At 43.5% G+C, this 12,401-nt stretch overlaps 2 protein-coding genes across 5 annotated transcripts in view; one reads left to right on the top strand and one right to left on the bottom strand.

Annotated features, from left to right (window-relative positions):
• The window catches only part of CD2BP2 (CD2 cytoplasmic tail binding protein 2), an 8,699-nt gene extending 3,688 nt beyond the window's left edge, over nucleotides 1–5,011 (bottom strand). The window contains exons 1-3 of one of the 3 annotated variants that reach the window (XM_044447940.1): nucleotides 4,878–5,011; nucleotides 3,503–3,584; nucleotides 824–962 (exon numbers count right to left, since the gene is read on the bottom strand). In XM_044447940.1, the coding sequence (XP_044303875.1) occupies nucleotides 824–962; nucleotides 3,503–3,577 (214 nt within the window). In that variant the 5' untranslated portion in view covers nucleotides 3,578–3,584; nucleotides 4,878–5,011. Of the gene's footprint in view, nucleotides 1–823; nucleotides 963–3,502; nucleotides 3,585–4,331; nucleotides 4,351–4,463; nucleotides 4,483–4,877 lie in introns of those variants that run through there. The other 2 variants (XM_044447943.1, XM_044447941.1) reach the window with 2 other exon arrangements.
• Nucleotides 5,012–8,307: 3,296 nt separating this feature from the next.
• On the top strand, nucleotides 8,308–10,753 carry LOC123032264 (sesquipedalian-1-like). Of its 2 annotated transcripts, none has more exons than XM_044448026.1 (2): nucleotides 8,308–8,807; nucleotides 9,937–10,753. In XM_044448026.1, exon 2 carries the CDS (start codon nucleotides 9,949–9,951, stop codon nucleotides 10,576–10,578), a length of 630 nt encoding a protein of 209 aa, XP_044303961.1. In that variant the 5' UTR covers nucleotides 8,308–8,807; nucleotides 9,937–9,948; the 3' UTR covers nucleotides 10,579–10,753. The 2 variants fall into 2 exon arrangements, with proteins under 2 accessions (XP_044303961.1, XP_044303962.1); XM_044448027.1 differs by having other exon boundaries at nucleotides 9,879–10,753.
• The last annotated feature ends 1,648 nt before the right edge of the window (nucleotides 10,754–12,401 follow it).

The following is a 12,401-nucleotide window of genomic DNA, read 5'->3' as shown; positions in this document are numbered from 1 at the left end:
AAAAAAAAAAAAAAACCATGCCTCGCCTCTTCTTACACAAGCTGTTTTCTTGCCGTGCGCGGGGGGGGGGGGGGGGGGTGGGGGGCTTTTTTATCTAATTGACTCTCCCCCAGCCCCAAAATAAAAGCATGAATTTTCTAGTGGTACCTGGATTAAGCTAATTTTGACCCTATTCCCCAATAGCTGTTCCTAATACCTTTTTAAAAATTAAGCAATTTTAATGGACAGCAGGGAGCACAGCGGCTGCATGCAGCCCACGTGCTGCCCACCTACAGCACTTCCAATACTGCGCATGCAGTGTATCAGTTCACTCCGCTTCAGAAGGCTGCGATGGGAAGCACTTGGGAGTGCCTCAGCGGCTCAGCACCAGAAAAACTGTTTTCCCCTTGAACCAGTGACGTGCAGAAGGCCTGAGGATGGACTAGTTTAGCAGCAAGGTACCCTAAGCATCTCGGCTGACCATGCCCCAACAAGCCATTCAGAACTGGGGGCAAAGGCCGGTCTGTGACCTCCCCCTGCCACCTCTGACCCTAGAAGTGTAGCACGAGGTCAGGCAATAAGGCTGCAATCCTGCAACACTCCGCTTATCTACGAGTAATGCTCAGTGAGCATAAGGAGACTTAGTTCTGGGTAAAAGTGAACGGGTTTGTTCAGAAGAGAAAGACCGTGCTCTGATGACTGAAAGGTTTGGTTTGACAACCAAGGCCAAGCCAAATTTGCAAAACCCTGGACACACATGTACATTTTAAGATAATGCTCTGAGGATGTTGAGTTCTAATATTAAGAAATCACTCCTGTCTCCCAGTCCTGGTCACAGACTTACCTTCCACATCATCTGAAGCAAGGATGTCATATTTACTTCCTTGCCCTTCATCTTCTTCATCCTCCTCCTCCTCATCACTGTCCAAGGAATGCTTCCCCTTGAAGCGGCTGCCTGGCCCCCCAATGGCAGGCTCTACCAGCTAGTCACAAGACAGAGAAACAGTCTTGAAATTTGGCCTTTGCAAACTGATGCATCTGCCCCCACTCCCCCGTGTTCCCTCATCTACCCTTTCTTCAGTAAGTGCAAGCTCCTGTTCTTGCCTGGTTTTAAAAAATGGTACACAGGTAGTTCTCTTAAAAAAACAAAACAAAACCCTCCTACCAAACAGCTTTATGGGATGATCCCAGTTTCTGGTAGTACGGGGTAGGGAGAAAAATGTCTCACTCTCCACCTTCTCCATATCATGTGTAATTTCAAACAACTCTATCACATCTGCACTTTAAACTGAGAAACCCCAGCTATTTTAGCCATTCCTCATAGAAGAACACTCAAATCTCTTTAGTTTCCCTTCTATATGCTTTTCCAACTCAATACTGTCCTTTTTCAGGTATAGTGACCACAACTATACTACTTCTTATTATTACTGAGTAGTTCAAAACAGCAAATAAAATACAAAATGAAACAGCATTAAAAGCACAATATAAAATTTAAAAGCCAAATTTAAAAAGCAACAGTAGCTTATTCAAATTAAGCCACAGGAATGTGACCTTGGTACTTTTATTTTCAATTGCTTTCCTAATGATGCCTAATATGGAGTTTGCTTTTTTCACAGCAGCTGCGCAGTGGGTTGACATTCTCAGCAAGTTATCCATCCCAAGATCCCTTTTTAGATCATCCACCGCCCGTTCTGTTCTTCATTCTCAGTTGCAAAAAAGGATGGAAAGAATCAATTCATTTATTAATTTCATTATTATCCAAAGGTCCATCTGCCTCTCTAGCTTGTTTCTTTCTTGTTAGCCTTGGTGATGTTAGCAATATGTTCCTTAAAATGTTTTTTTGGTTCACTTACTGGCTGCTTCCAACTTTCTTGTGCACAAGCTTGTGGTCCTTTTTGTTTTACTGATTTGGGCAAGATTTCCCTTTCCTGAAGAAGACTTCTCTTTAACACCTTCATTGACTCTACTTGTTAACCATGCTGGTATTCTCTTGAACTTTGTGCTACCTTTCCTAACGTGTGGTATGAATATTATCTGTGTGACTCTGTTATTGTGGTTTTGAGTAACCTCCAAATATTTTGAAGGGATTTAACCCTCCTGACTCACCTTTTCAAATTCTTTACCAGTTCTCTCATTTTAGAGAAATTTCCTCTTTTGAAGTCAAATGTGACTTTGTTGGACTTCTTTAGCAGTCTTCACCTAACTGTATATTAAAACTAGTAATACTGTAGTAATTATTTCCAATTAGTTCCACATTTACTTTCCATACTATGTCCTGGGCAACCTCACCTAGGAATAAATCCAAGATTGCTTCCCCTCTGGTTGGATGCATGACCAACTATTCTAGACCACAGTCATTTAAAACATCGAGAAATTTAACTTCTTTATTAGAAGCAAAGCATACATTTATCCAGTCACTGTGTGGGTAAAGTTACCCATTATTACAGCACTGGCTTCACTGGAGGCCTCTCTGATTTCATTCTCCATGTCAAGATCACTCTGAGCATTCTGGTCTAGGGGATGATAGCATATCCTTATGACTGAATTAGTCTGAGCCTGGTGTTGTCACCCACAGTGCTTTTGTTGAGGGATCTGCACATTTTATATTATTAAGTCTGCTAGATTCTATGTTCTTATTAATGTACAAGGGCAACACTGCCTCCAGAATGCCCTTTCCTGTACTTCCTACACAATTTATGTCCAGAGATGACCATATCCATTCGTTCTCTCCATTCCACCAGATTTCTGTAATGGCTGCCACATCTAGCCCATCCTTTAAAATCAGGCACTCCAGTTGTCCTATTTTAGCTCTGAGGGTTCTAGCATTCGTATAGAAACACCTAAACACAGCATCCCTCTCCAGCCATGTGCAACTTATGCTCTGTCATGAAAACTCTCTGACTGGTTAGGCTTCACCTGAAGCCTGTGGTCTCTTTCCTCCCCTCCTATATTTAATGGGCAATCAGAAACTTTTGCCTCTTCATTTACAAGGAATAATTTAACCTGAACTGGGTGCTGCCCAGATCCTGTCAGCTTTCCCTCAGAAGCTTCCTGGCTCTATTTTAAAAGGCATGGACCCTCCCAAGTTAGCACACAACAGCAACATTTAGATAATAAAATCCAGTGCAGTTATAAAAACAGGAGAACAGCATAAATAATTCTTTTTAAAAATGAACAACATAAAACAAAGCCTATGACACAACCAGCTGCAACCCAGTCTTCTAAAACTCAGAAAAGGGCAATACATTTCCAAGGTTTTCCTAAAAGCCTGCAGAAACAGAACCTGGTGGATCCCCAATGACAATCTAATCCAGAAGTGTGCAGCCACTGTAGAAAAGGCCCTTCTTTACAGAATATGTAAATGTAACAGCATAACAATATTTGGGAAGCACCAGGGTACCCAAGTTTACAACTCCTATTATCCCAAATTGTGTACTTTCATGGTTAAAACATAGTTCGGGATTCTGGGAGTTTTAAACCAAACCATCTGGAGAACACCAAGCTGAGGGAGGTTGCTACTCACCTTTTTTTTTGGCAAACTCATTTCCTCTTCATTCTCATCACCTTGATCCTCAAAGGTCACCTTGCGTTTCGACATTGTAGCTCTTTAAAAAGCAGACAAAATTCAGAGATGGGTAAATGGGGCTCCAAACACCCAAGAGACCTCTGCACAAGCTACAGAGCTTTTCAGAGCACTTGCTGTTCCAATAGGTCGAATCAACCAGCATCAGGAGAATGCTGGCTGTGCAGTTGGATAAGGCCCTTATCTCTACCAAGCAGGTCTCAAAGGGAAGTTTGTAAACATGCAGCTGCTGAAGTCATCTTTGCTAGCAGTACAGACACAAGGACCTGCTTTATACACATTTGCCTCTCTGTATAAACAGAATTGCTACTATGATACAACTTGGCTAGTTACTGAATCCTATAGCTAAGGAAACACCAACACTGAACATTAAAAGATTCCTGAGCATTCATTACAATAGTTTATTTCAAAATATTCAAGTAAGATGTTTCAAAAATTTCAGTAAGAACTACATATATTTAAGAACATCAAATTCAAGACAAGCCTGCTGTATCAGGCCAAAGGTCCATTTAGTACAGCATTCTGTTCACACAGTGGCCAGCCAGCTGCTCACAGGATCCCATGAATAGGACATGAGTCCTTCCTGCTCAACTTACCTGGCAAATGGTGCATATGGGCATACTGCCTCTGATACTGGAGTGCATATGCACAAATCATTTGATCTATGGCATTTTTACATTTTTTAAACTTTATTTGGCATGGTAAAACAAGGGGGAAGACGTACTGAGATGTTCACAAGCAAGGGCCACTAAGAGAAAGGACTGCTCACTAGAATAATAGTAGCCACGGGAGAAAAGAATCAAGACCACTCTTCTTCTTCTGTCCTGCTTTGGCTGTTGAGCGTTATCCACCTTCACAAGGACTAGAAACCAACATTTCTAAAGACTTTTTTCATTTTTACCTTATGCAGTAACTTGCCCCCTTCTGTAAATAAGTGTCTCAATTATGCACGCACATGAAGCTCTCAAGAAACCCACCGATTTACATCTTAAAAGAGGCCACACTAACGAACGGGGGTGAGGGGACGGCGGTAGAAGGAAAGATGTCTACCAAGCCATAGTCCCAATAAGCCTGGTCAACGACACAGAGACAGATTCCATAGGTCCAATCAAGCTGGAGGTAACCTGAGAGAGCCCTTCAGCAGTTATCGGGGGGCGCTTAAAGTCCCCATTTCTGCCCCCCCCCCCCCAGCAGGCTCCCGCCAATTCTCGAGATCCCAAGCGCAGCAAGCAATTACACCATGCAAGCGACCGGCCCCCCGCAACACGCCGCTGCCTCCTCCACCGCCCTTGCTCTGAACGGGGCCGGCTCCTACCTAAGCAGTTTAAACCCCAACAGCACCCCAACTCTGCAACCACCACGGCGGAGGAATCAACATCCGGGTCCCGCCACCACTCGAAGAGGAAATGGCGTCAGAGGGACGGTGACATTTCCCCCCTTTTTCCGGCGCACCGGAACTGACAGAAACTTCTGGCAGCCGATTGCTTCATTGGGGCTGACCAGCGCAGCAAGAAAGTATGGGCAAAGCTTAAAGGCGCCGTGTATTTATTGGCCTCCCCTTATAAAGTGTGGTATTTACAAGAATGATTAAAATAGCAACATTGGAACAGGTTTTTCCCCTTATAAAAGTTCTGCATCCTTTCGAGCCTATCTCACTAAGGAAAAAGAAAACTGCTCTCCAGCTCTTCTCTCTGTTTCTTGCTTCCAAGGCTGCTAGTGCTGGACAGTGCTCTTATCTGAGGTTTAAGTTAATCACACACAGAGGGAGGTTGAAATTAGGCTCAGGGCTACATGAAATGAGGTTGGTTGCTTACCCCTGCAATGTGAATTTTCCTGGGATTAGGTCCTATGCAACCAAGAGTTAATTTCTGCATAGACATTGTTGGGAAAATTTGGATAAATCCTGTCTGAAAAGCATTACTACTGTGTGCGTTTGAATTGTGGGATCAAATCCTGTACTCCTTCTCAAAACCAAGCTGCCACTGTTTAAAATGGCATTCCCCGCTCCTTTCTCTCACCTTTAGCTGTAAGCCACAGTACACGGGTCATTTAGTCCAAATTTTCACTGTATACCTTCACAATGATTAATCATTGTTGGAATTCAGTTTTACAAGGAAGTATCTTCCTAGCCCAGGGCTCCATGTGTCCTGGTCACTCAGAATGTTTAGAGTCTAGATAAGTGTCTTGAGTTCGTGCATAGTTTCTCAGTAGCTTGAATTTACATGTCTAAGCAGACCTGGAGATGGGTTCAAGTAACTCAACTAAAATGCCGATACACTGCTATTAGAAATATTGTAATCTTACTGTCTCTGTAGGATTGACTGACATTCCTTTATCTGTTCTGTATGTGATGACTTCAGACTCTTATTGTAATCTCTGCATTCTGTCATCAATTGCCCTGTACCTGGGAGGGTATAAAAACCCTGTAGTTCTGTTGAAGCTTGGCAGCAGAGTTTACCTCTGCCTGCCCAGTAATGCATTATCATGAGAGTCTACCACGGGAACCTGGATAATACAATAAAGCCTAGATGGTCTGGATGCTTGATCTTTCCCACGAACCCGAGTTTTATTTCCTCTTCTCAAATTGAGATTCCAGGATTCTGACAACATGCACAGGATTCTGCCATCAGAATCTGTTTTAAATCCCCACGTAACCATCAGAAAAAACTAACACAAGGCATCTTTGCTTTCCCTCCTAAAACCAGACAAAGTGGACTATTAAAATGCATACTGATAACAAAGAAAAGAAGGTCCAAAAACCAGTGCAGGTCCATTTGCACTGGTTGTGTGTACCTTCCCAAGCCAGGTTTGGAGCTGTAAGGCCTCGTGTAGCTCAGGAATGCTCACTGAGTAAGCCTTCCTCCAAGGGGAGCTCGGAGGTTGCCTTTCTTGGTAGTGGCCTCCCACTTTTGAAAGAAATGCCCCAGCAAAGCACATCTGGTACCAACATTGTTAACTTTTAGATGCCATTTTAAGACCTTCCTCTAATCCCACTTGGCAGCATATGATAGGCTTGTGATCAAGCCATGGGGTATATTGTTAGGATGTGCTTGCTCAGCTAATGTGCCATACTCTGATTTATGGCGACCCTATGGACAAATGCTCTACAAAATGCCCTGTCCACAATCCTACTCAGCTGTTCTAAGTTCAAGGCTGTGGCATCCTTTATGGGATCAATTCATCACACTGTTGGTCTTTATCTTCTTTTTCTTCTGTCTTTGACTTTCCTTAGCATTATTGTCTTCTCCAGTAGGCCTTGCCTTTTCATGATGAGCCCAAAGCATGACAGCCTCCATTTGTGCTCAAAGCATGACTTGTTCCCAGAGAAACCTTTGGCTTGATTTGATCTAGGAGTCACTTGTTTGTCTTTCTGCTGGTCCAGGGCATTTGCCAAGCTCTACTCTAGCATCATGTCCTTCCACTCAGCTTTCACACCTATACACAGTGATTGAGAATATGTTAGTGTGGATTATCTTTGCCTTGGTCTCCAATTAAATGTCCTTATACTTGATTATCTTTTCTTGTTCCTGCACTGCTGTCCTTCCAAGTCTCAGTCTTCTAATTTCTTGGCTGCAGTCTCTGTAAAAATCAATGATTGAGCCAAAGTATGCAAAATCTTTCAGTATTTCAATTTCTTCGTTGTTGAACTTAACATTCTGTGAATCATCTGTAGTCATAATTGTTAATATTCAGCTGCAGTCCTGCTTTTGCCCTTACTTTCACTTTCACAGTCATTGCAATTCATTGATGTTTTCTGCCAGATGTTTGTTGCTAAAATACATAAATACAATAATAGAAACACAATTTAACTATAGGTTTGCAGCTAAATCCTTTTTATATTATACACAAAACTGTACTGTTAAGAAGTTTAATCTTTTAAACTGCTCAGAGAGCTTTGGCTATTTGACAGTGTAGAAGTGCATCAAATGACATGAAATCACACCACAGAAGCTTTTCCTAATTAGATTAGGAATAATGATGCCTTGGGGATAAGGCTTCACAAACCACTCCTTCAGGTGTTCTTTGCCCCCACACAGGAATAAGATCTGTGTAGCTTCACCCTGTGATAATTACTGCTCCAGATTTCATATCCCAGTCCCCAATTTATACACAGGATTGCTGTCTTTCCCTTCTGCTAGATGTTGAGACTCCAAAGCAGGGAATTTTCCCTGTTGAATATATTTTCCCAGCACACTACTGTTGAAAAAATATTGGTGCCTAGTAATCCTGATGCTAAGCCATGCAGGCTTTCAGGTTTCTCTGAAATAGGAATTGCTTTATTCTTTTGCACCCCACTGCTAATAGCATCATCTTTTCAAACTGGCTCACAACCTTAACAAGAAAAACAAACAAGAAAAACACTTGAAAGAAACATGAGAGTGCCAGTGTGGCATAGCAGTCACAGACCCACAGAGTTGTTGCGAGGATAAAATGGAGAGGAGAACTTTGTAAGCCTTCCTGGGTTCTTTACAGGGGGAAGAAAGGCAAAGTATAAATGGAATCATGCATCCATTTATACAATAATACGTCAGAATAAATATTCTGAAATCTAAGAGTCAGCAGAGAGACACAGTGATGTATGCACTGAAGCCCTGCCCTATTGCGCCAAAACGGTCCTCACAGCACACCTAAGGACAAGACAGGGGTTTCCCTGGGAAGTGCCATCACCAAGAAGACCCTGGCTGGGATATCAGCCAACCCGTTCTTAATGCCAGTTCCAAGGGGGAGAATACAATTCACCAGGGTGGGCAAACTATCTCAGATAAATGAGCCTTTTGTAGATAGCACAACAACTTAAATGCAGGACCCAACACCCTCCAGTTTCCAAAATAATTGATTGTTGCATCCAATCCCTCCTCCTTCTGACAAGTTCTCTTTAAGACCAAAAAGAACATCAGCTTGTGCTGATGTTCCAGGGCTCATTGGAGGCTCCCTGTTTCCTCTTTCTGGCTGGCTGTTCTTCCTGTGGTAGAGGAGGAACTATGAGTGAAGAAAGCAGGCAACCATGATCGGAGCAGAAGAGAGCCTGGCCTCTTCACCCACTGCTCTTGCTTCCTGGTCTGTGGGATCAAGTGACTTTTAAAGGCATCTGGCTGGAGGAAGGCAGGTGAGCTCAAGCTCCACCCCTTCACCTGGGAAATCATTACTCTCCTACAGTGGCAAAAGGAAACAAGCCTGACCAGACAGGGGGAAAAAAACCCTGAAACCTTTGAAGGGTAACGCTCTGGTGCATTTCACACCAAAGGTAAGGGTACTCAGAGGCTCCATCTTCTGTCAAGATCCTCAGGTTTGCCTATGACTCCTGTAGCTGCTTCAACCCTAACCCCTTCTGACTCACTCTGTTTCTATGTTCTATGTTTCTTGCTGGGAAAAGGAACTGTCACTATGCCATCCCTAATCTCTTCCAGTGACCAGATGTGTTAGAGCACATCTGAAGGCCACCAAGTTGGAGAAAACTGTTCTAGAAGGGAAATTGTCACCCTCTTTCCCTCACCTTTTCCTGTTCCCTTCACTTTCACTCAGGCTTTTCCTTCTCTGTGATGTTTTTATTATCCCACAATTACTTCTCCGAGACTGTTACTTAGTAATTCATACATTTGGTCTTTTCTCTATCATTCAGTTCTCTTCACCATCACCACCTTTTATTCTCAATTCTTACAAAATGCTTACTTTCTCTTCTTGTGTCCATTTAATTCTTTTGTCCTTTCTCGCCTGCTTATCATAAACCAGAATCCCCCAGTTTAGCACCTTTTGGATGTGTTGGACTTCCCCTCCTATCCTTCCCAGGCAATTTGGCTAAAGCCCAATGCTGACTGGAAGTGAATGAGATGGGAATTGTAGTCTAGCACATCCAGAAGGCAGCAGGTTGGGGGATGCTGTCAGACTTGGCTAATTTCATAATTTGATTTCCAATTTTAAATTCCTGTTCATCCCTGTGTGCATCTGGGATAAGACTCCATTCGTCAGCCTTCCATTTCTGTCCATGTCCGCCCAGTCCATTCAGCTCAGCTCATTTGCTTTGTCTTCTTTGCTTTACATCAACTTCTTTTGTCTCTTCCTCATCTTCATAATTTCTATCACATTACCATCCCCAAATTATTTCACTCACCCTTGCATTTCTTTGTCATTCCTTTGCCTGGGACCCACGAGATGTATTGCACTACGACTTTCAGCAACCCTAGCCAACATTGCTCACGCCACTTGGAGATGATTGTGGTTGCAGTCCAGCACATCTGGAGTCCACCAGGTTGGGAATGTACAACCCAAATTTCCACGTCCTCTCTGATCCCTCTTATTTATTTCCCCCTCGTTCTAGCTTCCTTGTGCACCTCTCTCTATGCCTCCATCCGTCATGCACATCTCTCCCGTTGCAGGGACTGCCTGCCATGAAGCTCCACATCTCCAGTACTTTTCTCTCTTCATACCTGTCACAACCTGCAGACCGGCAGGGCCTCCTGTATAAGAAGAGCAGTCGCAGTGCCTCCTACCAGCCATGTTGGTGTGAGCTCCGGGGGAATTTGCTTTTCTACCGGGAGCGAAGTGGAGAGCGGGGTTCCCTACAACTCATCATTCTGGAAGGCTGCACTGTGGAGCTACAGGAATCTGCATCCAAACCCTACACGTTTGAAATTTTCTACCCTGATGGATTACTTGGTAGCCAATCCTACAAGATGGCAGCTGAGAATCAGGAAACCATGGAGGGTTGGGTGCGAGCTCTCAGCACAGCAGGATGCGGATACCTCCGAGCCTTGGTGGATGAGCTGGAGAGTCAGTTTCAGATGCTGAAGAACCAATCGGGTTCCAAAGTAGAGGGAGACCCGAGAAACTTGATGGCAAACAATGAGCAGCCCTCTTCAACATTGGTGGGAGAAGAAAGATTTGCTAGCCTGAGTTTCCCTCGGCTCCATCAGGAATTTGGGAAAGATATTGTAGGGGCAAGACATACCTGGCAGGAGGAGAGAAGAAGCACAAGGCAACCAGAGGGCAACAACTTGATAGATTTGCAGGAAGGGTGACCTGCAGTCCCAAATACTGCACTGTAACCAGTAGGTTATAGGTAACCTTGAAGGTATCTTCAAAGACTGTGGCATACAAGATGGCAGTATCTGTGAAGCAGATATGTCTTGACATTTGCCTTTAGAGTAAGATTTTAATAAATTTGTATGTTTTAAATTTGTGAACTGTGATACAGGTGTGTGTGTGTATGCTTGCCATAACAGTAGCAGTTATACCTGAGGACAAGAAAGGAGGCTTTTTATGTGGAAGGGAAACAACCACACACCTCCCCACATAGTAACATCTAGACATTTCAACATTCCGTGTAGGCAGCGTGAGCTGCGACTCACAGGCCGCACAGACTGGCCTACGGTGAACCACAGTGGCAACTGCAAGGTAAAACAAATTTTGAAGTAGGACTCAAGTCCAAAGATGACCGAGATGGTGATTTCCTGGAGGTAAGATATCAACAGATATTCTTCTCAGCTGTGCTAGGAGAGACCTTCTAAGACAGCCTTTCCCAACCTGATGTTCTCCAGATGTGCTGCACTACAACTCCCGTCATTTTCCAACCAGCTACGGCCGAACACTTCTGGACGGCATCAAGCAGAGGAAGGTTGTGTCAAGCTGAGGCAGTCAGGTGCTGAAAATGGAGCCTTGTGTACTCTTCGAGATAAGCAAGCAACGGTTCACCTTTCAGGCCCTTTTTCTCTCCTTGATCCTGACAGAAACCTATTTAAACACATGTGCATGTGCGCACACACTCATTTTTTTAAGGGTTAAGGTTGGCTAGGGAGTTGACTCAGAGACACAGCATACCATGTAATTGCTCTTATCAAACAATTACTCCTCCAGTTTTTAAATGTATCAGAATGGTTTGAGGAACTCTGAAGAAACACCGTCAATGTTTGAGTTCTAGTAACAATTTCAAGTCTAATTCTTCTCTTCAGCCTAAATTTTAGGCATGGATACTTTGCCAGTGGCTTTTAGCTGGGGCCATATTCTCCACCATCACCACCAACGGCCAATCTAAAAATCCTGGATAGTATTAAGAACTTTTTGGGGCATCTGTATTCTTAAGTAGTCCCTTCTGCCAGCTTGAAACAGCTTTTGATAGCTAACATCTTAGATTCTCCCAGCTTAATGCCCTTAAAATAATAGTACACAGCAGACAAATTAAACATGAATACTCCCTCTCAATATTCCTTAAAAATATCAATTTAGGAAGAGCTTAAGGGTTAGTTCACCGATCATGAATTGTGGGTCATTTATCCATGAAATGCAAGAATATGCACCACTTGTAAGCCCCTTTTGTAAACATTTGATAAGCCCAATCAGAGCTTGTGAACATGGTTTGTGAACCCAGAACAGTCCAGGTCCAGGTCCAGGTCCAGGTCAGTCTGTGTTAGCATATCATGCTTATCTCCTCCAAAAAGGGAAGCAAATAACAGGCAATGCCTATCTCCATGAATGGTGCGTTAAAGAGCCCAGAACTTGCTGCTGTAGCATGTGAACCAGGTCTAAGTCCGCATGATGAGCTTCCAGAAAGAATACAAAAAAGGCACTGTCATCACACGAAAGACAAGGGGAAATAAACTCAAATAAAACATTCTCAAATAAAAGTTGGCATTTTAGGAACTGTAACAGCACTTCTAGAGCCCACTTTTCTCATTTCTTTCCTGATCTCTGCCCAGCTCATCATTTCATTCATTAAGAGTTTTGTGTCAAGGTGGGGCAAGGCACCTAGAGATAACATGGCGTACTGCACAGACAGTAGTGGATCACAGGCTGAGAGCCACCGCTTTGTTTCTTGGCCTGCTCAACAGCACTGTGGACGGCCCAA

This window comes from Varanus komodoensis, unplaced genomic scaffold (assembly GCF_004798865.1).
Source record: "Varanus komodoensis strain SLA01 unplaced genomic scaffold, ASM479886v1 scaffold53, whole genome shotgun sequence".
Taxonomy (NCBI): Eukaryota; Metazoa; Chordata; class Lepidosauria; order Squamata; family Varanidae; genus Varanus; species Varanus komodoensis.
The sequence above is the reverse complement of the archived record's forward strand: the minus strand, read 5'-3'. Positions and strand labels throughout refer to the sequence as shown.